Here is a 23,012-nt window from a genome sequence, read left to right as displayed (position 1 = left end):
ACTGGAGATGAATTTGCTGAAGACAACATTTAGTGCTTATGATAGACATGCTTGCAGATCTATAACGGGGGTCGGCAACCTGCGGCTCTGGAACCGCATTGTGGCTCTTTTTGCCACCGCGGTGGTACCCTGGAGATTTTTAAAAAACGTTTGAAAATAGAAAAAGCTGTAAATGTGCTGTAAAAATGTGGAGAATAAATATACAATTTCAACATTTCTCTTAAGTCATTCACTGCCATTCACAAACATATTCAGGAATTGAAAATATGACAGAGCGCCAATCCCAATTTTTTTGGGGTTTAGTTTTTTTCTTGTTTGGGTGCCGATAAAGCGCTGGCCATGGCCTGTGGCAATGTTTTTTCCTTTCCACAAGGAGGAAGCATTTCCCTTTTTTCCATGTTAGCGCTTTATTCCAGTTTCAGCTGTTGTTAAAACCCTATATGAACCAATATGTATGTATTGCATTGTATACTGGGCAATCACCATCATTTCAAGCTCATATAACTCCAGACCCATGTAATTTAGGAATTAACTATTTTTTTCCTGATGAAAGAGGGTCAAAGGTTTCTTCATTGAATGTTTATGTAGTCCTAAAACTCAATACTCTATGGGTCCTGGAATTTGAGTGACAATGACAAGAACCCTGGCACTGGAGTGGACACATTTTAGCATGTTTGGCTGTGAATTAGATAACAGTGTGCAATGACAAACAAGTGACTAATGTAAAAAAGTTCAGGTCTTGCCGAAATTTGGCAATTATTTCCTTTTCACAAAGGCATTTATTTATTTATATATTTATATATATATATATATATATATATATATATATATATATATATATATATATATATATATATATATATATATATATGAGAATCCCAACTACAAGACATACTGTGGTGAAGATGTGGAACCTAAATATTCGAATACATGCTGAGGTTGGGATTCTACGGTAAAGTGACAAACTCGACACATTGGGTCGTACCTCCGTCTGCACCATGGCCGGTCTCTGTGTCCGCAACATCTTAACAGTCTGAAAGATGTCGACGACGCCCTCGTATCTCATTCGCTCCAAGGCAATACTCAGGGTGATGAAGACGCCAGTCCGACCGACGCCGGCGCTGTGTAGGGGAAAGAGATGGGCAGGCAACGGAGACGCTGAGACACAGTTGCAGGTACCACAGCTGGTTAAGTCGCAGGTTCATGCTGTCTACGAAATAGGCATTATGTCTATCTGTCAAACCCTGTTGAATACTATCAGAGTAAAAGGTCAACTTTCACTTACCTACAGTGGACCGAGATAGGCCCATCTTGGCCAAACTGCTCTTTCGTTTTATGTACTTGGCCGATGAAATCGATGAAGCCTTCTCCAGATTTTGGCACTCCTTGTTCGGGCCAGTCTGTGAATTGGAACTGTCGCACCGTTCGTGACTGTCCATCCTGGTATACAGAAATAAAATCAGATGCCACATTAATGGTGTCTCCTTGTGAACCAAAAAATAGTGATTTGTTTGACGTTAAGCCAACTGCCATTGTATGACTTTGTATCCGTTTGATGCGGATAGCAATCCCATTGAAAAGCCCATATAACATGTGGTACAAAGAAGGGAGCCTGTGCCATTTATCTGTGGTAAGCCTTTGATGGAATTAGAAAGTCTGGCTGCATTGAGCTGCTCCCAACATTTATGCCGAAAAAACTCTTAATTTGGGATAAACACACACTCAACACCATGGTAACGTCTGCTTACCCTAGCATCTGTCACTTTGAACTCCCGAAGGATGTACTGCGGCATGTTGTACTCTGCCATGGGGTCCACCACAAAGTACTGGTATCTGGCTGACCTCTCTGCCGGCCAGTACTGATGGCATTTTTCCTGGAAGACACAAGGACAAGAATCCAAGAATGGCCCTTGGTGTCCACTCACAGGTTATTATTTTTTGGATGCATACCCGGCCCATTTCTCGGAGCTTAGTGAGCATAACGACAATAGTAGAGTTGTGCTCCCAGAGCATCCTCCAGAAGTCTTCTGTGGTTTCTGCCAATGGTCCCTGTGTGGCAATGTAGGCCTTCTGTTGCCTGAGAAGGAAACAAAGATGGGAGTGAGCAATCTCTTAACTTAGCGAGTCCAGAACGTGTTTGCGCTGCATTTACCTGTAGCCATCGATGAAACTTGCATTGATGTAGTCCGATCCCTCTACTCCTCGAATGGGCTGGAGACAGACGCGCGTGGACTCGTATGGCATGATGTTTACAAGGCGGTTCTTGAATTTGTTGCAGGGTAGGTTGGCACTGATGAATCGCGACGTATGGGCTTTAGTGTTGGCTAAACGCTGCGTTTGAGAAGAGAGGAACGAAAAGAGCAGATGGTCGGAGGACTGCGGTACGACACAAAATATTGCACAACCCCTTTGGTCTGGCAGATATATGCTGTGGGACATTTGTACCAACGTCAGGAATCGACTGTAATGGAAACCAGAGAAGGGGGAAAATCCTGAGGTGTATTGCACAAACTAGACGACAAAATAGCCATCATGGTCTCATGGGCTTTTAAGTGTCTGGAGTGGTGCTAATTTTAGTCGCATATATTCCGATGTCAAAATGTGGGATACTGTTGGATTCGCTGACAAAACAGTCAATTTACCAGAAAGAACTTGGGCTTTCAAGTAAAGCTTTCAAGTTTTTCTGGTTCTCACATTCTGAGATGAAAGTGGACTTTGATGAAAAACTAAACATATAGTATATATACAGTGTATATATCGAACTCAAACACGTTTGTTCAACATTGTCAACGAACCTTGAACTCAAGTTCCATGCCGGTGACATTTTCTCCGGCCTCAATCTGCGTCAATTTCTGGATGTAAGCATAGAGGTTGCGGGCGGGCACTTCGGTGGTGCCGCAGTTGACGGCTTCCTGCAGCGCGTCGTGGATAAAGACGTACTGGTCTTCAGTCTGCACCATGTAGTTGCGTTGGGCACGCATCAACGTCACATGCCCGTAGATGTCTACGGTCTTCTCGTGCTTGATTCGCTCCATCATGGCATCGATCACAATGAAGCAACCCGTGCGACCCACGCCGGCGCTGTCAAGGGGGGAGACAAAGGGAGGCAGAGTTACATTTATATTGTCACAGATCAACCGGTTGAAGATGTGATGGGGATTTTGGTGAGGTGGTTTCTGGCACATAAGGACTGATCTTACGAAGAAAAAAATAAAAGTACCAGTGCAGTTCTCAGGACTTGCACTTAAAAGAGATTCTGTGAAAATCCCGTTCGCCAACGATGGAGCTGCCGCGTTCTAAAGTAAATAGGTCATTCGATCCATTATGCTGACATTGCCGTGAGGTGAAAGCCATGATGTTGCGCTTCTCGTGGTGGCGCATTTGTTTTTCATTTGCTCGGGACAGAAAAGAAAAACGAAGGAGAGAGCCAACTCGGAAGGGAGTAAAGTTGGTCGCCTGAGGCCAAGTTTGCCTAATGTGGCATGCGGCGAATGGAATAAAGACACGCGTGGGAGTCATTGGCTGTAACAAATGTTCTGATGATCACTCTAGAATGAAAAAAAGGCTGAATACGGGTGAATTTTTTTACAATACGAGAGTTATTTATTTTTTTTCCCCGGTGACAATTTTTCAACCCTTTAGAGCACAAAAAGAATCAGGTGGCGATAAAATGCAAAACTATTCAAATCCCCCTCAGGGATTGAGAAGCGCCTCAGCCCCTGGGAGTTTCACACCCGACTTTTCATGATTGCAAACGCGTTTCTGCGCCAACCGTGTCCCCGGATGAGTGATGACCTGAGATCCAATGCATGACAGTGTGGCAGAGATGCCGGAAGACGACGTGATATGGGCGGGAGGTAGAATGGGGGTGGGGGGGACACTGTCAGTGAGCTTCACGTCAAGACGGAGTCGGAGAATATATTAAGCAAATGTACCGTTGAACGTAAGAGCGAGGAATGCTGCAAACATGTGCAATATTCTTTTTATTGACAAGTGCGGATAAGGCATCAGCGTGTTTGGCAGTCGGCAAGGAGCTGGCAGACGGAGTGCACTAATGACCTGACACTGGCTTCTCAGCCAGTCAGGCCAGCTGCTTTGGACGTTAACACACATTAAGTGTCAGACTGATGCGCTTTCCAGAAGTTGAGGGAATGGGGGGAGGAGGTGGGGAGGAGGGAAGCACACTGTAAAATGCAGCTGCACTGAGCCGCAAGAAGATAAAGGATGCAGAGCAGCCAAAGCAATTACATATGTATTGTTACCAAATCTCTTGCTGTCAGCGAGCGTGCCAAGCGGACCGACACACACACCAAGCAGGCCGGGGTGAGCTGACTTTGGTGCGGTTAACTGTTGCAAGAATTTGAATGCCTTTCATTCCAAGGTTGGAACGCATGGCTTGGAATTTTGCTTGAAAGTTGAAAGTTGGAATCCCACCCCCCAAAAATAAATTGATGTCTTATGTTGAGTAACCTTAAAACAGGAATCCCTACCGCTAACCATCACCACATAACCATAAACCTTAACCTTAACCTTAACCTTAACCTTAACCCAAAACCTTAAACCCTAAACCGTAAACCCAAAACCCTAACCCTTAACACATTTCCTCATTGTGAGATTATTAAAGGTTTTCTGATTCTGAATCCTAAAACAAACTACAAACCCTAACCCCCTTACCACAACCCTAGCCCTAACCCATAACCCTAACCCTCTAAACATAAACCTAACTCCCTGACCCAAACTCAAACCCATAACATTAACCCCCTAACCATAAGCCCCAAGCCTAACTCCCTAACCCTAACCTCTAACGCTAACACTAACCTTTAATCCTGATGCTAACACTAACTTCTAACCCTATAATACTAACCCAAACTCTAACCCAAATTCAGAAATATTGCACAATTAAGAATCGTTCAGATACGTTCATCTTTGAAGGACCCTGGGAAGTATTGATGTGGTAGTACTTTGAAATATTCAAATAATTTTCTCAATCCATCTATTGCTGCCAAATAAATGTTGCATCATTAATTGTGTGACATGCCGTGTTTGAACAATACTCCAATTTGTGCACCGAATCAACTGGCCGAGCGTCTGGAATTGCTTGATTTTGTCATCAATGTAGCATGTTTCACAGCTTGGTCGTGACAGAACACCACCCCTCCATCACCCATTCCCTCGCATAACACTCACAGTTTGCTCCTATTTGCGAGCATTCAAATTAAAAACGGATCTTTTCAAAATTGCATTCAAACATCAAGGGCGGATGGACGGATGCAATCTGTTTTATTCTCTTCATTCTGATCGAGAGTCGGCGGAATTAAAAGCTCCCATCTGCATTAAGTCACACATTCTCTTCCACTGTGGAAAGTTAGCGTGTTCAATCAGAAGCGAGCGTCTGTAATTAACGTTGCAATGTGTTATTTCCAAACCCACTCTGAGACTCCTTCCCTCTTTTGTCAGTTTTCTGAAATCGGTTTCTATCTGTAGAATGTACTTTTTCTTCTGATGGCGTTCTGGCTCTAGAAGACTCACAAAACGCTCTTAGTGGCGCCCCGCTAAGGAGCGCGGACATTGATGGAGTCACGTTGAGAGTCATTTATATAAGATGTGAGAACCTGAGGGGGGAAAAGGCTTTCTGGGTCTGAAAATGTGGGAGATGTTTACAGCACAGCACAAATCTATGCTAGCTGTGTGGCGCCGCATGGGGGGGATGTTGGCTGAGTTGAACGACACCAAGACTTGTTGTACTGTCATGTCAAAAGTTTTCCTGAAATAAGCCAGCAGGCTGCTTCGTGTAGTATTTAAGATTTTCTTCAAAACCAAATTAGCAACTACTGTACATACAAATGCACTGAAAGGTAATCATGTCTTGATAAACAGTGAACCGCCGCCTACTTCCTCTTTGGTATTTACACATTTTCCCACAGGGCGCCCTCTAGTGGTGTACAAAACAACAACTCATTGTTTACAGTTCAGTTATATTGAACTTAAAGGAAAACCAACACCATTTTTTAGTTTCCTAACTGACATCAGAAAACCATTGTATTGCATCTAAAAAACCCAAAACACGCAGGCTGATATTTTTAGTCAAATGAAAAACACCAATAAAAATTACTTAAAGTCTCCCAAAACTACTTAAAAACGATCTGAGAAAGTTACAGTTTCAGAAGGTCCCGCCCCCTTGTTGATGACATCACGCCAAGATGTCTTGCCTTGCTCGAGAATCAAAACAATGGCTTCAGATTCGGAGACAATGCTTTCTTGTTACTTATCCAGTTATGAATATGATTCAAATCATTCTGAAGAGGAAAGCATCAATGTTTGCAATCGATTAAAGAAGTCCTTCAAGGTCAATTCGAGCCGTCAGGACTGATGTGTAGCGTCCCAGAAAATGCACAAGATGGCGCCAAAGCTCCATTGGAAATGGGCTGATTTTTCTGCTGGGAATTTGTGTCAACTAGAATCAAATCATATTCTTGGTGCAACACACGATTCACCATTGCGTTATATATGTGTTTTCCTTCTAATTTCGCCATCAACACGGATCAACACGAATTTTTCAGACCAAACAAAGTACAGTGGGGCCTCGGTTTACGAACACCTTGCCTTACGGATTTTTCGGTTTACGAACGTTAAATTTATGAAAATTAAACCTTGGCATACGCACTACTTTTCGGGATAAACATGGAGCGCCGCCCCACCATGGCTGGCGGAGTAATCTTAGGCGGAAGAACACCAAAGCACATGACCGAACAGCGCCCCAGCCTACCTTTCCACACCCCCTTTCTCTTGAGTGCACACGTCGATCGTCTTTTAAGGATACTTTTGCTGTTATGGGACCGAAAAAGACCCCACCATAGGCTCGTGTTTAGCCGAAGAAGACACAAAACAAAATTACAGTCAACGAGAAGAAGGAGATCATTGAGAAACATGAACGAGGTGTGCGTTTGTCTGATTTAACAGCCCAGTACCAATATGCTAAGTCCACCATTGCTATCATCCTAAATGTCATTATCATCATTAAATGTGTTTCCGTGCTGTCAAAGCAACGCTCTGGGGCAATAGAAGAGGTTGAAAAACTTCTGTTAATTTGGATTAGCGAAAAGCAGCTAGCCGGCGACAGCGTAAATAAAGCAATTATATTCGAGAAAGCGCGGCTAATTCACTCTGCTATCATCATGCGGCAACCAGGAAGTTCGCTGTTTATTGATACAAGGGATCATTCTTCGAAATGGTGAAAGAAGAAGGCTTCGTTCCTCAGCAAGTATTTAATGCAGATGAGACCAGCCTTTTTTTGAAAAAGATGCCTAACCGGACTTTCATAACACAGCAAGAGAAGTCTGAACCCTATTCCATCAAGTCATCAACGACCACCACAAAAACAACTTTATTATATAGTACAGTTTATTTCTTTAATTACAGTCCTTATGGAATGTGACTCCTTTCAAACAGCAATTCTCTCCGACCTGCCACCCCATTCCATCAAGCCATCGACCATCACAAAGGTAAATAAAACGCCTTTATTATACAGTGCAGTGTATTTCTTTCATTACAATACAATAGTACATTTATTATTCATAGAATAAGGTATATTTTGTTGTTTTAAGGCTTATTTACTTGAAAATTATATTTTATGGAGACATGGGAACGGATTATTCTCATTTTTATGGTTTCATATGGGAAATTAATTTTTGGGATACACACTTTTCGCCTTACACACTCTCTCTGGGAACCAATTAGCCAAGGTCCCACTGTACCAAAAATGCATTGTGGGTCGCTTTCTCGGTCAGGGGTGTTCCTGACTTGACGTGACCTCAGGAATCATCACAAACTCAAAAACAAGACTTCCTGAATAGTCAACGCGTCTTAAAACATGAAATATAGCTATATGCAGTGGAATTTTTGTAAAATATGCTCAGTAGAAGTCATTTGAAGTGATTTCACAACTTGTCCAGTGGCGTCGGTTGTCCTTTAAGTTACATTTTATCTTGACCCGTTTGTTATTAAACCTTTATTAATTAACTTATTTATTTATTAAACATGTGTCTGATATTTGATAAGACACTGATTTAAGAGGTAATAAATTCGCTTCTACTGGTTGGTGGAGAGTCCGCTGTCTCAGCTCGGCAAGCTGAGAAGGACAAGGGCTATAGAAAATGTTGAAATGGATGTGAAACGATGAGAAGGTTTCTTCAGCCGTCATCTGTACTTTTTTGACTTCCAAAAAGTACAGATGACGGCTGTACGACTGAGAGCTTACACAGACGGATGGATGTGAAAGGTGAGTGTATATGTGTGTGACAGAGGCAAGTTCACACCGCTTAACACAAAATGAGACTTCTGGGTTCATCCAACTACCATTGAAGTGATTTGGGGAGATTTTATTTGCTAATGAGTTCATCCATTAAAATGATTAAAAAACCCTCACACATTGTCATACGTATTCATAGATTCATTCCAGCAAACTGAAAGTGTGGGGGTTTGGGGGGAAATCAATTTCATGCTTGAGATTATTTTTGTCATTTACACAGAATTCGCTACCTGCAGTGCACCACCATGGGCCCGGCGTCCGGAGGGTTGCACGACTTTACCCGTCTCAAGAAGGCCAGAAAGGGTGTGGGGTGTTCCGGCACCCCGTGGTCTGGCCAGGCTGTAAACTGGAACTGCCGGACCTCCCGCTTTTCGCTGGAGCCGTTCTACGTGATCAAAAGACAGCAGAGTCCAATTCCCGATGACGGCGGATCTCATAAATGGAGCAATGGAGCACACTTACTTTAAAAAGGGCAAATGTCCTGACGCAGTATGTGGCCAACTCCACCGTGTCAAGCAGAGTCACTTGAATGAGGCCGTAGGTCTCCGTTGCTCTGGTGGGCCAGTACTGATCACACTTGACCTGCAACGAAAGCCACATTAAAGCATCCCCTACGTTACCAGCGTCTTGATCCGAGCCAAACTTGACCTGACCTTAAAATACACCTGAAAGCTTTCGTGTTTTTTACAGAAATCACTCCGGATAAAACTGATCAAAAACATGGGTGCCACTCCTGATGGCAGGCCTCCCCCAAGGCTTAGAAACAGAAATTAGACCGCACACTAACCCTAAAAAGATGTTTTGTGGGAGGGGGAATATCCTCTTGTGTAGACATCTGTCAAGACTTGAAAAACACCCCCCAACGCAGCAGCCTCTTTCATGTTTATATTGGCATTTTTGTATTCAAAATCAGCTTTAATTGACATTTGCTACAATGGCGGCAGCCACCAAAGCCTATTTGGATTCAACACACCTCCTGAACCCGAATCTCTTTCGATACTGCCTTGGCAGACGCCTTCCGTGTCACATGCCCTACCCTGGATCGCTCCTCCAGCTTGGTCATCATGACAATAATGGCGCTCCTCTGTTCCCAGATCATTCGCCAGAATTCCCCAAAGGTCTCGGGCAGCGAGCCTTGTGTGGCAATATATGCGTTCTGCTTTCTGTAGCCGTCCACATAGTTGGCATTGATGTAGTCGCTTCCCGGGATGCCTACATGGAGGAGGGAAGAAGGGAGCAACGTTGTGGTGGTTTGTGAGTAATCAAAGAGGGTGGGGGGAATACCGGGACGTTTGTTGGAAGGAGAGAGTTTAATGACCCTTTGAAGGAAATCAGCTAAATTTATGACACATTATACATTGAGGAAACGGTTTCTTCAGCTGTCATCTGTACTTCTTTGAAGGGGACGGATGTTTCGCTCCTCATCCTCAGCGTACTAAATTTATGCTGGTAACACTGGCCCTATATCCCTAATGGACAGAGGGGGCTGTGCCAGACCTCTGCTCTGATAGGTCCCTGCTCTACCTCCACTTCCCGAAGCCAATCTGATTACCTCTATTGTTCTATCCCTGGCTCTGATTTCATCTCATTAGCATGTAGGCTGAAGAAACCTCCTCGATAGACCACTCCTGTACGACTGAGAGCGTACCCAGACATCCTGTACATTTTTCATAGGTTTCGTAATTTATTTAGTACAGTATTAAAAAAAAAAAAAATCATGTTTGTTTTTGTTTTGGGTGAAAAATCCGCATAATATTAGATGCAATATTTTTTTACGGATGATCTCTCTGAAAAAGGGCAACATTTTAGGATAATGGGGATTAGCGTAAAATATCGAATATAATATAATGCACATTTTTCGCCAAATAGACACATTTTGGTCAATATCGATGTAAAGTGAGCGTGATTATCTATGTCATGAGGAAACAACCAAATGCCCAATGAATGTTTCCTGGAGAAAATGAGCTTTTTGGAGGTGCACCAAATTTATTTATGTCATATTTTTTTACTCAAAGTCAAGAAGTGGAAAAATTGCTGTGCGGGGAAAACAAGCCTCCCTCCGTTTGCTTATTTTAAATGAAAGGCACATTATTTATTTATTTATTTATTTCCTAATCCAGCGCAAAGAGGCACAGCTGACAGCCAGTCAATGCTTCAGGACAGGCAGTTTCGGGGCTCGGTGCACACATGCTTCAGCAAGATAAGTCTCATCTGCATGGATGCCACGTCTTGGAGAATCACCACCTCTCCCTCGACTCAACCCCCTCCCTCCTCTACCCCCCCCCAATCTCTCTTTCCCCGGCCTCTCCTCCTTCCTCCATTCCAAGCTTTCTTTCTTTCCAGGTAACTTTGAACGGAGGGACAAAATAAAAATATGTGAAAAAGCCACATCTATATGAAGTTGCAACCCCCACCATTCCTCCTTATTGGTCTCACTGTTTTTATTTTCCACATATATTCAGTAGCGGACAAGGAAAAAGACACACTTAAGGACATAGTCATTCACAATTGAAAAAAAAACATTTTTTTTTATAGCAGTGAATAAATGTTTTTTTTGGGGCTAGCTGCGATGCATTCATGCCGTTCTGCCGGTCAGTATTTGCATTAATTATGTATGTGAGCTGGAGGAAAAGAAAAATATGACTGATTGAATTTCCATTGCATTTGATAGTAAGGAATGGCCCAATGGGATCGCTAAAAAAAACAACTTGCAACTGTGTGAGTTTCACCCGGCAACTACACCTGCATATGTCGCGTGTTACGTTCCCACTTGTGATTCAAAAGAATAGTTGCAGAGAGAAATCCAAGTTAAAGGCATCTCTCAGGTTTTTGCAAGTGATTGTTCAATCGTATTCGAGTGCCGAGCTCAGCGAGGTATGGGAGAAAATTGCCTATTTCAAAAACCCATCTATTTTCCTGCGAGCAACCCACGGCATGAAAGCAAATGACATGTTGGTGTGACGAGGGAGAAGGGAGGGAGTACAGTGTGGTCATGGTGTGGTGAGGCAGAATGGAGGAAGGGTGCATCATACCGTCAATTGCGGAGAGCAGGACTCGCGAGTGGTCATAGGCGATTACGTTGGCGTAACGGTTCTTTGGTTTGTTCACCTCCAAGTTGGAGTGCTCCCAGGTGAACTGTTGCCCGGGGTCGATGGACTGCAGCAAATGAACAACCAATATCATATTAAAAAAGAAAAAAAGCCTCAAAAAAATAACCCCAAAGAAGCAAAAATGTTAAAATACTTCCTCAAACAGTTTGCTACAGAGTGTGATATCCAGTTGGCGGCCTTTGTGATAAAATATATTATCAGTTTTGTGCAGATTTATACGGTCTGCACCCTGCATATTTGTGGTTCAACCATAGAAAAATTCTAATGGGTTTTCGAGAAGCTACCAACAGCAATTTGCCCCCCAACCCCAAAAACACTTTTTTTTTTAATACAGAAGTTGTAATTGCATTGGATTCCACATCATATTATCACCCCCCCCCATACTTTCATTTCATACATTTTATAGCCGACATTGCTGCACTCTAAATTTATTTCCAGCCAGAATACACATTTGTTATATCATGTGTTTTTTTGGTGTGATTGTATTTCACATAATAACACCATCATTCATTCATTCAGTCGTTCGTTTGTTTATTTATGTATTTATTATCGTTTTTAAGTATTATTGTGTTATTTACCTTCTTACCTTATGATTCTTTGGCTGATTCGTTTGCTTCCTACTATCTTTGTGACTGTTTTATTTTGTATATGATAGCTGTCCATGCCCATGTTTGTTATAGCTTAAGTTGTTGTTAAAGCGCTATATAAATCCGTATGTATGGTACAGACACTTCCCTACTTCCGAACATTCAAGAACAACAGTACATACAAACATTTTTGTAGTAACATATGTAGTATTCTCTCCAGTTGTACATGTACACATCTTTTTTAGATCATATATTTTATTAAATGTTTATTTTGCAGTACAAACCAATACAGGTTACTTATACAAGCCTTAAACATACTTATATAAACCTTAAACATACAGTTCTTATATAGGCCTGAACTAGACATACCCTACAAAATATAAATGTGAAGCAATTTACGAACGAATTCACCTAACGAACGACCGCTCGGAACGTATCTTGTTTATAAATTGGGGTGTCTGTATTGTACTGTATTATTGTTAGTTTTTTTTAGGGGGGGCTGAATTTAACTTAACAGTATGTATATATATATATATATATATAAACAGTATGTATATATATATATATATATATATATATATATATATATATATATATATATATATATATATATATATATATATATATATATATATATATATACATACTGTTAAGTTAAATTCATATATATATATATATATATATATATATATATATATATATATATATATACATACTGTTAAGTTAAATTCAGCCTGAGTCATTCGTAGAGTTTTCGGATTGATTTTATATTATATTATATTATATTATATTATATTATATTATATTATATTATATTATATTATATTATATTATCTCATCTCATCTCATTTTCCGTACCGCTTATTCCTCATTAGGGTCGCGGGGGTTGCTGGAGCCTATCTCAGCTGTCTTCGGGCACGAGGCGGGGGACACCCTGAATTGGTTGCCAGCATATATTATATTATATTATATGTGATTAGATTAGGATAACCTTTATTAGTCTCACAGAGGAGAAATTCAGAATGTACCCTCCGTGTTTACATTCATGCAGACACACATGCATTACATATAGAACAATTATTTTTAAACGTATTATAACATGTTTTATGGCATTATTAAGACAGGCAATTGTAATGTTTTATTTATTGGATATATTCCCGGATTTGTTTCTGATCGCCTGTTGGCTGCACACGGCGGCGAAACGCTTATCGCGACTCACCTCGTACTCCTGGGAAAACTTGAGGTTATCGTTGGCTTTTAAGCGCTCCAGATGCTCGGCCAAATCCATGACGGGAATTGGTGGGTGGTTCGCCATACCTGTCAATCAGACAAGGAATTGTGGGTCGGTTGTATGCAGAAGCTTTTTTCAATAACAACGATTTCAATAACAAAAACAACCTCCCAAAAATCTGAACCCCCGCAAGCGCAAGCACACTGATTAGATAAGCATGAGGAGCGTGGAAGTGGAAGATTTGACCGAGTTAGGCTAGTTTGTGCGCCATGCTTGAATGGAGACGACATGGAGGCCAATGGGAAGTTAGCACACAAGGGTTTCTTATTCCCGAAGAAAGCTAGGTTGGGACGTTAGCATGAGAAGAAGGAGATGTTAAGAGAGTTCTGTTCAGAGGGATGATTGATGTTCTGCGCCTGTCATTTTTCCCGCCACCCTTGATGACACGGCGTTAACACCAAAGTGGATTAGATGGGGATAGGAGGCTAGGCGGCACAGACCGGTAGGGGGGGGGGGGGGGGGGGGAGTGTAGAATTCATGGCAAATGTGTAATTGAAGCCAACTAACTTGACAAATGGAGGCTACTTTGGTGACCGGACGAGTGCGTACCTGTGGAGGAAATGCTCATTAAATATTTGTGTCATCGCGGCCAAGTGAATTGCGTACGGCCTTGTGGTTACACTAAGCGGCGATGCGGACGAGGTGAGATTTGGGCAAACCCAGACCGAAACAGGCCTGCAGTGTGTTGAAATCCGCTGCACCGCTTAGTGTAAACACGGCGTCAAGACAGTGGAAATTATTTGCGTGTCTGCTCAATGAGTTAATTATTAGTGACATCATGCTAAGGGACAACTGGGCTAAGGCATTGGCGTAAGCTGTAACGACCGTAGTAGCACAAATTAGACATGGGCATTTGAGGTGCAGTACAATATCGATCAAACTCGAAGGCAGAGCTTCAAATTTGGGCTGCTTCATGAACCACACACGCTCTTAGGCAAATAAATCGTATTTACGTCACTTTAAAAAAAAAAAGACTTTTCATGAGTTGAACTCATTCACTGCCTTTTAAAATGTATTCGGGAATTGAAAATATGACCTAGAGTGCAATTGCTGAATGTGTTCAGCTTTTTTTTTTAAATTGTTTTGGTGTCAAATAAGCGCTGGCCATGGCCTCTGGCCCACAAGAGGGCAGCATTTCCCTTTTTCACGCTTTGTTCCATCATCAGCATTGTATTTTGGACAGCCACCCTCTTTTCAAGATGATATAACTCCAGACCAATAACATTGAGGATTTTTTTCTGATGAAAGATGAGAGTCTAAGGTTACTTTGGATGTTTATGTAGTCCTAAAACACAATATCCTGCAGGTCCTGGAATTCGAGTGACAATGCCAAAAACCCTGGCATTGAAGTGGACACATGTCTGGCAGTGAATGAGTTAAATATATGTAAAAGTCTTCAATTTTTTCGGAATTCTGTCGTAAGTAACTGACATTTGTCTCCACAAATTTGATTGCATTGATAATAATCAAATGCAAGGAGCGATTGTGCTTTGGTAAAAATATCGTACAACAAGGTAATTTTTTTGGTTTGCGGTCGTAAGGGCACTCTGAGGGCAAGTATAATGTGAAAGAGCAGCCCTTATTTATACCAGAAACATAAATTAAACGATTATTTCAGTTTGAGCTAAAAAAAAACCTGATTTGATTTTACAAAAAGGAAAAAAAACTTCCATCTAAATTTAACTCCACCCCAACATAATCTTAAAACAGTCCAGATGCATCAATTCAATGATACTTCCTCAACACCGATTATTTTACAGAGTCGAGTTTTTCTGGGAACATTTCCATTTGTGAATATCAAGCGACAATTCAACTGGGGAACACACAGTTATGCAAAAAAAGTTTTTTTTCCGCCTCAAAGTTTCCTGACCTTGACACGCCGGCACACGAATTTCAGCGTGATGATGCTCATCCACACTTCCCACAATTGGGACAAGAAAACCGCACTCGAGCCTTTGGCCAATGTTGTGTGACACGAGCAGTGGCGTTCGCTCCCTCCTCCACTTCAATGGTGTCGCCGGCACAAGTGGGCATTAGCTAATGGAAGCAGGGCCTCATTTTCCCCATCCTCTCTCACATCTCTCTTGAAAGGCTGTTTCTATTGCAGCTTGCTACTTAAAATCCATTTCCACCGCCGAATGACAATGAAAGCACCATTTCTGTCGCTCGCTCAAGCATCCTTCAAGATGAAAACGCCCAATGACGGGTGATGGCAAGGTATGGAAGGGAAAGAGGTGGTCTTGTGTTGTGTGAGAGAGGTAGAGAGCGGTCGTCAGAGTATGTCCCGTACTTTGTAGCACAGCGAAAAAAAGCTTTTTTGGTCCAGAAGGAGACATGAATAATGGGTGGACGGGATCAGTCGGAACCGAAAGAAAAAAACATGTGACGACCAGTAATGGTCTAAAAAGTGCTTTCATAAATATGCATCATAATTCATCATCTTTACATATAAGCCTACGTGGAAGATGGCTTTGATAAAGCAACATTATTTGGTATGGCCCGTGTGTCCCACAGCAGGCGGTGCCAGAGAAAATCGTCCTAGTTGACAAATGGACGCTGGATGCATCCACGCATGAGTCAAAATCTGATCACGGTAACAAAGTGAAATGCTTCTAATATGGATTTACTGGTTACTTGGTTAAAACACAGAAAGGGGCCATTACTGAGATCTCCAACCCAGACCTGCTTGCAGAAAACCAACTGACACCAAACCGTCAAGCCTGCCGCTTACACCTCCCTGTAAAAATGCCTCTGAGCGGAGGAAACACCACATTTGCATCCAAGATCATGTACTTGGATGTTTAGTATTCAAGGAGGAACCCTTTGCAGACACCCGAGTCGCCCGGACTAATCCCTCCAAAACCTGAAGTCCAAAGGTTGCGCCTTGAGTCTGAGCGCAGGATATTCCACTGCTTAGGAGTGAGACTTTGTACTGATCTCCACATCGAGTGATCGTATATTAATTCTTTTTTAACACAGCTTGTCACTTGATAACACGATAAGCTGTCCACCGGAGTAAATGTTGTCGGATGATCACTTACCAGGCGTTTGAAAGTTGAGGCGTCGAAGCTCAACGGGGTCGGTTGGGTGATGCAAGGGCATCTCCTTGCTATTGGGGAGGCTACCTTTCCTTGCTTCCGACTCGGCCCTTTTCCTGTAACAGATTGAGAAGTCCATTCAAGATGGCGAGAACCAAGAACGCTTTGTGAATCATGAGAGTTTACTGTGTTGGGATGATCGTGGCAAGGAACGCGAGAGATAGTCTTTGATAAGGGTGAGGACATTTTCATTTGAATTCTTTGGTTCTCTTACCTGTCGGGTTTGCTGTTTCAAAGGTTAGCAAGAAGAGAAATATTGAAACAACATGTAAGTGCTTTGGCCCCATAAAGCGAAACACACACACACACACACGAGAAAAAAAATGACAGTAATTGTATCTCAGTTTTGACTTTTTAGTGACAGCTCGCTATAAGAGATACTGCTCAGTTCTGCGGTGGCAAGCTCCATTTCAATGAATGTGGAGAGTGCCAGGTGCAAGCAATTTTCAAACATTGGAGCATTTTGGGTTGATTGGTTCTTGTTCAAGCATCAAAGTCATCTTCCAGGTTCTAATTGCCGCATTTGGCTTTCGTCGCAACCATCGTCTTATTGAATCATCGGGATGTGGGTAGGGCTGCAACGCTACATAAGTTCAGTGCCAAACATTTGGTGCACTATATACCATATAGATTGGATATTTGAGTCTGACATTCCAATTTTAGCAATTTTGAAGCTAAAACTTGGCTTAGATGATTCATTTGATGGTTAGGTTTACTGATAGCTGACCTGCGCACACTCTATGTAACTCATTGACTCCTGCGACACAAATCCACAATGTCCCTTCTGTAAATTTTGTTCTTTCCTGAAAAAAGATGAAAATATTGATACTGCACTTTGCTATAGAAAAGATTGAAGCGTTGTGTGATTGCATCGTTGCACTCACCTCTTGTACAGCAGGATGGCGATGACGATGCATATGATGAAAACCACGGCGAGTACGGGCCCCACCACCCAGATGAGACCCTCCTCCTCGTCGATGATTGGCTGAGGGTCAAGGTCGGCCGAAACCACAGGGTCAGAGTACGGGCTAGTGGCGTACATGATCTAAAATGGCAACATTTCGCAATAGGACATCTTTAGGAACAACATACACCTGTACTTGAGTCCCATGCGGTCTACCGAGCAACAAGTGACCAGGTAAAATAAATAATGACATTGTTAATCAAAACAGCAGCATCTACCAAAACCACAAATTAAGGTGTGATATAAGATTAAGCACCCACACTGTATTTGTATACATGGTGGTGAAGACGCATGTGGTCTCTGAAATGCTGACGATTTTCTTGTGCGGTATCAAAAATTATCTTAGGCGAGGTGGAGAAGTGAGACCTCTACCTCATACGAAATTTTCAAGTTACAAAGTGCTTGCCTCTTGTTATGAAATGAAGTTCAACATACAAAACAACATTGGCAGCCACTCGCAGCTCCAATGTTCCTGAATGCAACTTATGTAGCTGCTCTGCCATTGGCTGTTACTAAGCATCATCATGGCATCCCATTAGCTAAGAGGGACATCTACCGTATTTGAGAATGTAGTGTCCTCGACATTCACACTTCGGATCATGAGGCGTTCCGATAGTTTTACGTCAATGTGAATAACCGAGAAAAAGTGTTCAACAGTCGGGCGATCGATCATAATGCTGGCGGTTGTCTCGGATATTTTTGACACATTGTTAAAAGCCGACAAAAGCAAACCATTTGGATCAGTTCTTTACAAAACGCCTGGTAAAAAAAACACACCAGAGAGAGAACATCAATAAAACAGTGAAAAAACATGGAATGCACAGTTAAAAGTTAAATTACCATGATTTTTTCACTCTTTACTCAATTTTTCATTTTTTAATGTAGCCACAAGGGGGCACAAGACAGTTTCTTATTGTGCCGGTCCCAAGCCCGGATAAATACAGAGGGTTGTGTCAGGAAGGGCATCCGACGTAAAAAAAATTGCCAAAACAAATATGCGAATCAAACCTATGAATCCCATACCGGATCGGTCGAGACCCGGGTTAACAACGGCCGCCATTGGTACTGTTGACCTTCAGGGTGCCAGTGGAAAATGGACTACTGTCGGTCGAAGAAGGAGAGGAGGGAGGTGTACCCGGAGGAAAAGAGAGAAATGGAACACCAAGAGTATAGAACTAAGAGTAGGAACTTTGAATGTAGGAACAATGACAGGTAAAGGTCGAGAGTGGAGGCAGAAGTACACAGGTAGACTACATTTTGTGTCAACGGCACCATCTAAAGGAAATCAGTGACTGCAAAGTAGTGGTTGGTGATAGTGTAGCCAGACAGCATAGGTTGGTGGTGTGTAGGATGACGCTGGCAGTGAGGAAGATGAAGAAACCAAAGGCTGAAGTGAGGACAAAATGGTGGATGTTGAAAAAGGAAGAGTGTTGCATGACATTTAGGAAGGCGGTAAGACAAGCACTGGGTGGGCAAGAGGTCCTTCCAGATGACTGGCAAACTACTGCGAACATAATCAGAGACACGGGTCGGAAAGTACTTGGTGTATCGAGTGGAAGAAAGGTAGTTAAGGAGACTTGGTGGTGGAATGGGGAGGTGCAGAAGTGTATACAGAGAAAGAGGTTAGCAAAGAAGAAGTGGGACACCGAGAGGACGGACGAGAGTAGACAGCAGTACAAGGAGATGCAGCGCATGGTTAAAGTAAAGGTGGCAAAGGCCAAACAAGAGGCCTATGATGACTTGTATGCTCGGCTGGACAGCAAGGAAGGTGAGACTGATCTTTACAGGCTGGCGAGACAGAGAGACAAAGATGGTAAGGACCTGCAGCAGGTTCGGGTAATTAAGGATAGAGATGGCAATATATTAACAGGTGCCAGTAGTGTGATGGCAAGATGGAAAGTGTACTTTGAAGAATTGATGAATGAGGAAAATGAGAAGGAACAAAGAGAAGAAGACGTGACTGTTGTGGACCAAGACGTAGCAAGCATTCGCAGGATGAAGTGAGGAGGGCGCTGAAGAGGATGAAGGCGGGAAAGGCACTCGGGCCTGATGATTTACCAATCAAGGTATGGAAGTGTCTTGGAGAAGTGGCGGTGGTGTTCTTGACTGGGTTATTCAACAAGATCTTAGATGGTGGACAGATGCCAGAAGAATGGAGACGAGGTGTACTCGTGCCCATTTTTAAGAACAAAGGAGATGTGCAGAGTTGTACTAATTACAGAGGAATAAAGTTGATGAAGCGAGACTAAGAGCATAAGTGAACATTTGTGAGCAGCAGTATGGCTTCATGCCAAAAAAGAGTACGACAGATGCAGTGTTTGCTTTAAGAATGCTGATAGAGAAGTACAGAGAAGGTCAGAAGGAATTGCATTGTGTCTTTGTAGATCTTGAGAAAGCGTATGACAGGGTGCCCATCGAAGAGCTGTGGCATTGCATGAGGAAGTCTGGAGTGACGGAAAAGTATGTCAGAGAGGTGCAAGACATGTATCATGACTGTAAGACACTTGTGAGGTGTGCTGTCGGTGTGACTGAGGAATTCAAGGTGGAGGTGGGACTCCACCAGGGGTCAGCTCTGAGCCCCTTCTTGTTTGCTATGGTGATGGACAGGCTGACAGACGATGTTAGACAAGAATCTCCTTGGACCATGATGTTTGCAGATGACATTGTGATCTGTAGCGAGAACAGGGAGCAGGTGGCGGAGAAACTAGAGATGTGGAGCTATGCCCTGGAAAAGAGAGGAATGAAGATCAGTCGCAGCAAGACGGAATATATGTGTGTGAATGAGATGGATCCAAGTGCAAGTGTGATGCTACAGGGGGAAGAGATAAAGAATGTGGAGGATTTTAAGTACTTGGGGTCAACTGTCCAGAGCAATGGAGAGTGTGGAAAAGAGGTGAAGAAGCGTGTCCAGGCAGGCTGGAGCGGCTGGAGAAAAATGTCAGGTGTGATGTATGATAGAAGGGTTTCAGCTAGGATGAAAGGAAAAGTGTGTAAAACCGTGGTCAGACCAGCCACGATGTTCGGACTGGAGACAGTGCCACTGAAGAAAAGACAGGAAGCAGAGCTGGAGGTAGCAGAGCTGAAGATGTTGAGGTTTTCTTTGGGAGTGACCAGGTTGGAAAGGATCAGGAATGAGTACATAAGAGGCGTTGGAGAGAAAGTCAGAGAGGCCAGACTGAGATGGTTTGGACATGTCCAGAGGAGAGCGAGTGACTATATAGGGAGAAGAATGCTGAGCCTTGAACTGCCAGGCAGGAGACCGAGAGGAAGACCGAAGAGGAAGTTTATGGATGTGGTCAAAGAGGACATGAAGGTAGCTGGTGTGAGAGAAGAGGATGCACAAAACCGGGATAGATGGAGGATCTGATTCGCACACTGATTCGCTGTGGCGACCCCTGAGGGGAAAAGCCGAAAGGAAAAGAAGAAGAAGATTCAATTTTTCATTTTTCCATGAGACACAACTCTCATTTATTGTGCAATAATATAATTCTAACATTTATTTTTGTTCCTATTTTGATACAATTTTATGCTTTACAAAAGATTTATGTCGGAATTTGGGAGTGGCTTGGAACGGATTAGGTCATTTACATGGAAAACACGTCTACTTTTTAAATTTTCTAAATAAGAAAATTCCCCCAGAAGAAGAACCTTTTCATCAGTCCCCAACATTGTAAAAAGAGAACGTACGTGATTGAGCCATTATGTACTCAAGCAGAAGCAGAAGTTAAATAAGTAGTTTGGGAAAGACGTGTCCTTTGGGAAGAAAAAATATGATGCTGAAGTGAGTAAAATTGGAGATATTTCTTCGCGAGTCATTATCATTTCACCTGCATTCAAGGTTAGCAAAGACCTGTAAGAGGAAGGAAGTATACCCCCCGCACCCCCTCGCAAAGCTCATCCCGTCCATCATCTTGCCGACTTAATCACGCTGCTTTTCTGACGCTTTCATTTACATACACGCGCTTAGGCTGCAGCCAAAGAGATAAGCCAGACGGGACGTAATTAAAGAAACGCCCTGTTATCGAGGTGGTCTTGTAATCAGCTCCGGTCTTATGGGGACTTCTCGCCCTCAGGCTTCTCAAGTTTTGCAAATCTTGAAAGGGCTCAAATTAACACGTCGAAGCGGGTGCAAATGGTGGCCCCGTATTATGCATGCTATTGACAGAGGGGAGAGAACATTACGACCGCTTGGTTTCACGTTTAAAAAGCAATGTTCATTGAAAGTGTGAACAGTGGCTCCATCTGACCTGTGACATGAATGAAAGTAAGCTGGATATAAAATACAAAAATGAAAAAAAAAAAAAAAAACAACAATATGACATCACAACTGTAAACAATATGAAATCACTTGTTTCTAGGCAGAGTTCACAGCAGAACAGACACGCACTGTGGTCTTTTTCTAATCTGTATCAACTCCAAAAAGATAAAATCCTCACATTGTCGGATATCTCCAGAGCCGCAAGCACAAAGAAGACGTACTCCTGGCCGTTTTGCAGTGGCTTGTTTTCGAAGTCGCCGTAGAACTTGCCGTCGCCCAGTGTGAAGTCTTTGGGCAGGTTTTGGAAGTAGGCGGCGATGTATGCCTTGGGCTCCGCCTGTCTGCGGCGCCGGAGGCCTCTGCTTGTGCGGTTTATCTCCTTTAGCAGCTACGATGTGTGCGGGAGCAAAAGAGGCATACGATAAGATGTGGGAGTGTGCTGTAGGAAACACATGAAAACCACAACAAACCATATCTGCCTGTCAAGATTTTTTTCCCCTTCTTTGTTGTTCACAAGCTGCAAACGCTGATAGCGGAAGGGAGAGCGCTGACAGATCTGACTTACTTTATCTCTTTTTCTGGTTGGAAAAATAAGCTGACAAAACTGCAATTGCATCAAAAGTGACGATCACAATTCAAATTGCAATCGTGTCTTGCCATTTTCTGAATCTGCGTCGTGTAAAACAGAGCTAAGTTTGAACGTGAGTTTGAGCTACACTCTGCAGTAGATGAACTTCAAAATTGCTATCAAATTTGCAAAGTCATCACTTTGCTGCTGTGAAATGTAAATTTCTCCACTGTGAGACTAATAAAGGCATATCCAATCCAATCCAATCCAATCCAAAGAAAGAGTATCCCAACAATTCAGGCTATTCCTCATATTTTATAAAATTGGGAGAAGTTTTCATATTTAAAAATATATTGAACTAATATATATATACTATCTATCTTTGGACCTATCTACCTATCTATCTTTCTCTCTCTCTCTCAGTCTATCTACATATATGATATAGATGCCTAGAATTTGTTTACCCCCAATGTAAAAGACATTTTATTTAAATTTGACAACACCCAAATACTTGAAAATAACAATGAATGAAAAGTGCATTCCTTCAAATTACACAATGTTTGCCAAAACCCAATCCATCTAGCTGAGCATGAGGAAATGAGTAAAAGTCATTTACAAAATATGTTGACAACCATCTATCCAGTATGTGGCTTTTACAAAAAATTGCAATGTTATCTATTTTTTTCGACATGAATTTTACGTATCGGATTTCCCTGGAGTAGAAGTCCATTTATTTGCCATGAGGCTGCTAATTATGCTAATCACACTCGTCAAGTCATTCCAGATTCACATCTGTGACTCGGGTGCACCGATCATCAGCGTGCATGT

General features: G+C 42.4%; 1 protein-coding gene across 39 annotated transcripts in view; it reads right to left on the bottom strand.

Moving 5' to 3' along the window:
- ptprda (protein tyrosine phosphatase receptor type Da) overlaps nt 1-23,012 on the bottom strand; it is a 348,859-nt gene that overhangs the window by 1,053 nt on the left and 324,794 nt on the right. For 17 of the 39 annotated variants that reach the window (XM_088990303.1, XM_088990302.1, XM_088990306.1 and 14 more), the window contains 16 exons: nt 21,795-22,004; nt 17,279-17,439; nt 16,609-16,620; nt 16,338-16,450; nt 13,804-13,845; nt 13,225-13,322; nt 11,341-11,464; nt 9,345-9,520; nt 8,771-8,890; nt 8,539-8,693; nt 2,796-3,081; nt 2,153-2,331; nt 1,951-2,077; nt 1,749-1,874; nt 1,286-1,440; nt 986-1,121 (listed from right to left, as the gene is read on the bottom strand). In XM_088990303.1, the coding sequence (XP_088846429.1) occupies nt 986-1,121; nt 1,286-1,440; nt 1,749-1,874; nt 1,951-2,077; nt 2,153-2,331; nt 2,796-3,081; nt 8,539-8,693; nt 8,771-8,890; nt 9,345-9,520; nt 11,341-11,464; nt 13,225-13,322; nt 13,804-13,845; nt 16,338-16,450; nt 16,609-16,620; nt 17,279-17,439; nt 21,795-22,004 (2,220 nt within the window). The remainder of the gene's footprint in view (nt 1-985; nt 1,122-1,285; nt 1,441-1,748; nt 1,875-1,950; nt 2,078-2,152; nt 2,332-2,795; nt 3,082-8,538; nt 8,694-8,770; nt 8,891-9,344; nt 9,521-11,340; nt 11,465-13,224; nt 13,323-13,803; nt 13,846-16,337; nt 16,451-16,608; nt 16,621-17,278; nt 17,440-21,794; nt 22,005-23,012) is intronic. The other 22 variants (XM_088990319.1, XM_088990320.1, XM_088990333.1 and 19 more) reach the window with 3 other exon arrangements.

Source organism: Hippocampus bargibanti, linkage group LG02 (assembly GCF_051943395.1).
Source record: "Hippocampus bargibanti isolate YZ-2025 linkage group LG02, ASM5194339v1, whole genome shotgun sequence".
Taxonomy (NCBI): domain Eukaryota; kingdom Metazoa; phylum Chordata; class Actinopteri; order Syngnathiformes; family Syngnathidae; genus Hippocampus; species Hippocampus bargibanti.
Note: the sequence above shows the minus strand (reverse complement) of the source record. Positions and strands in the feature narration are given on the sequence as shown.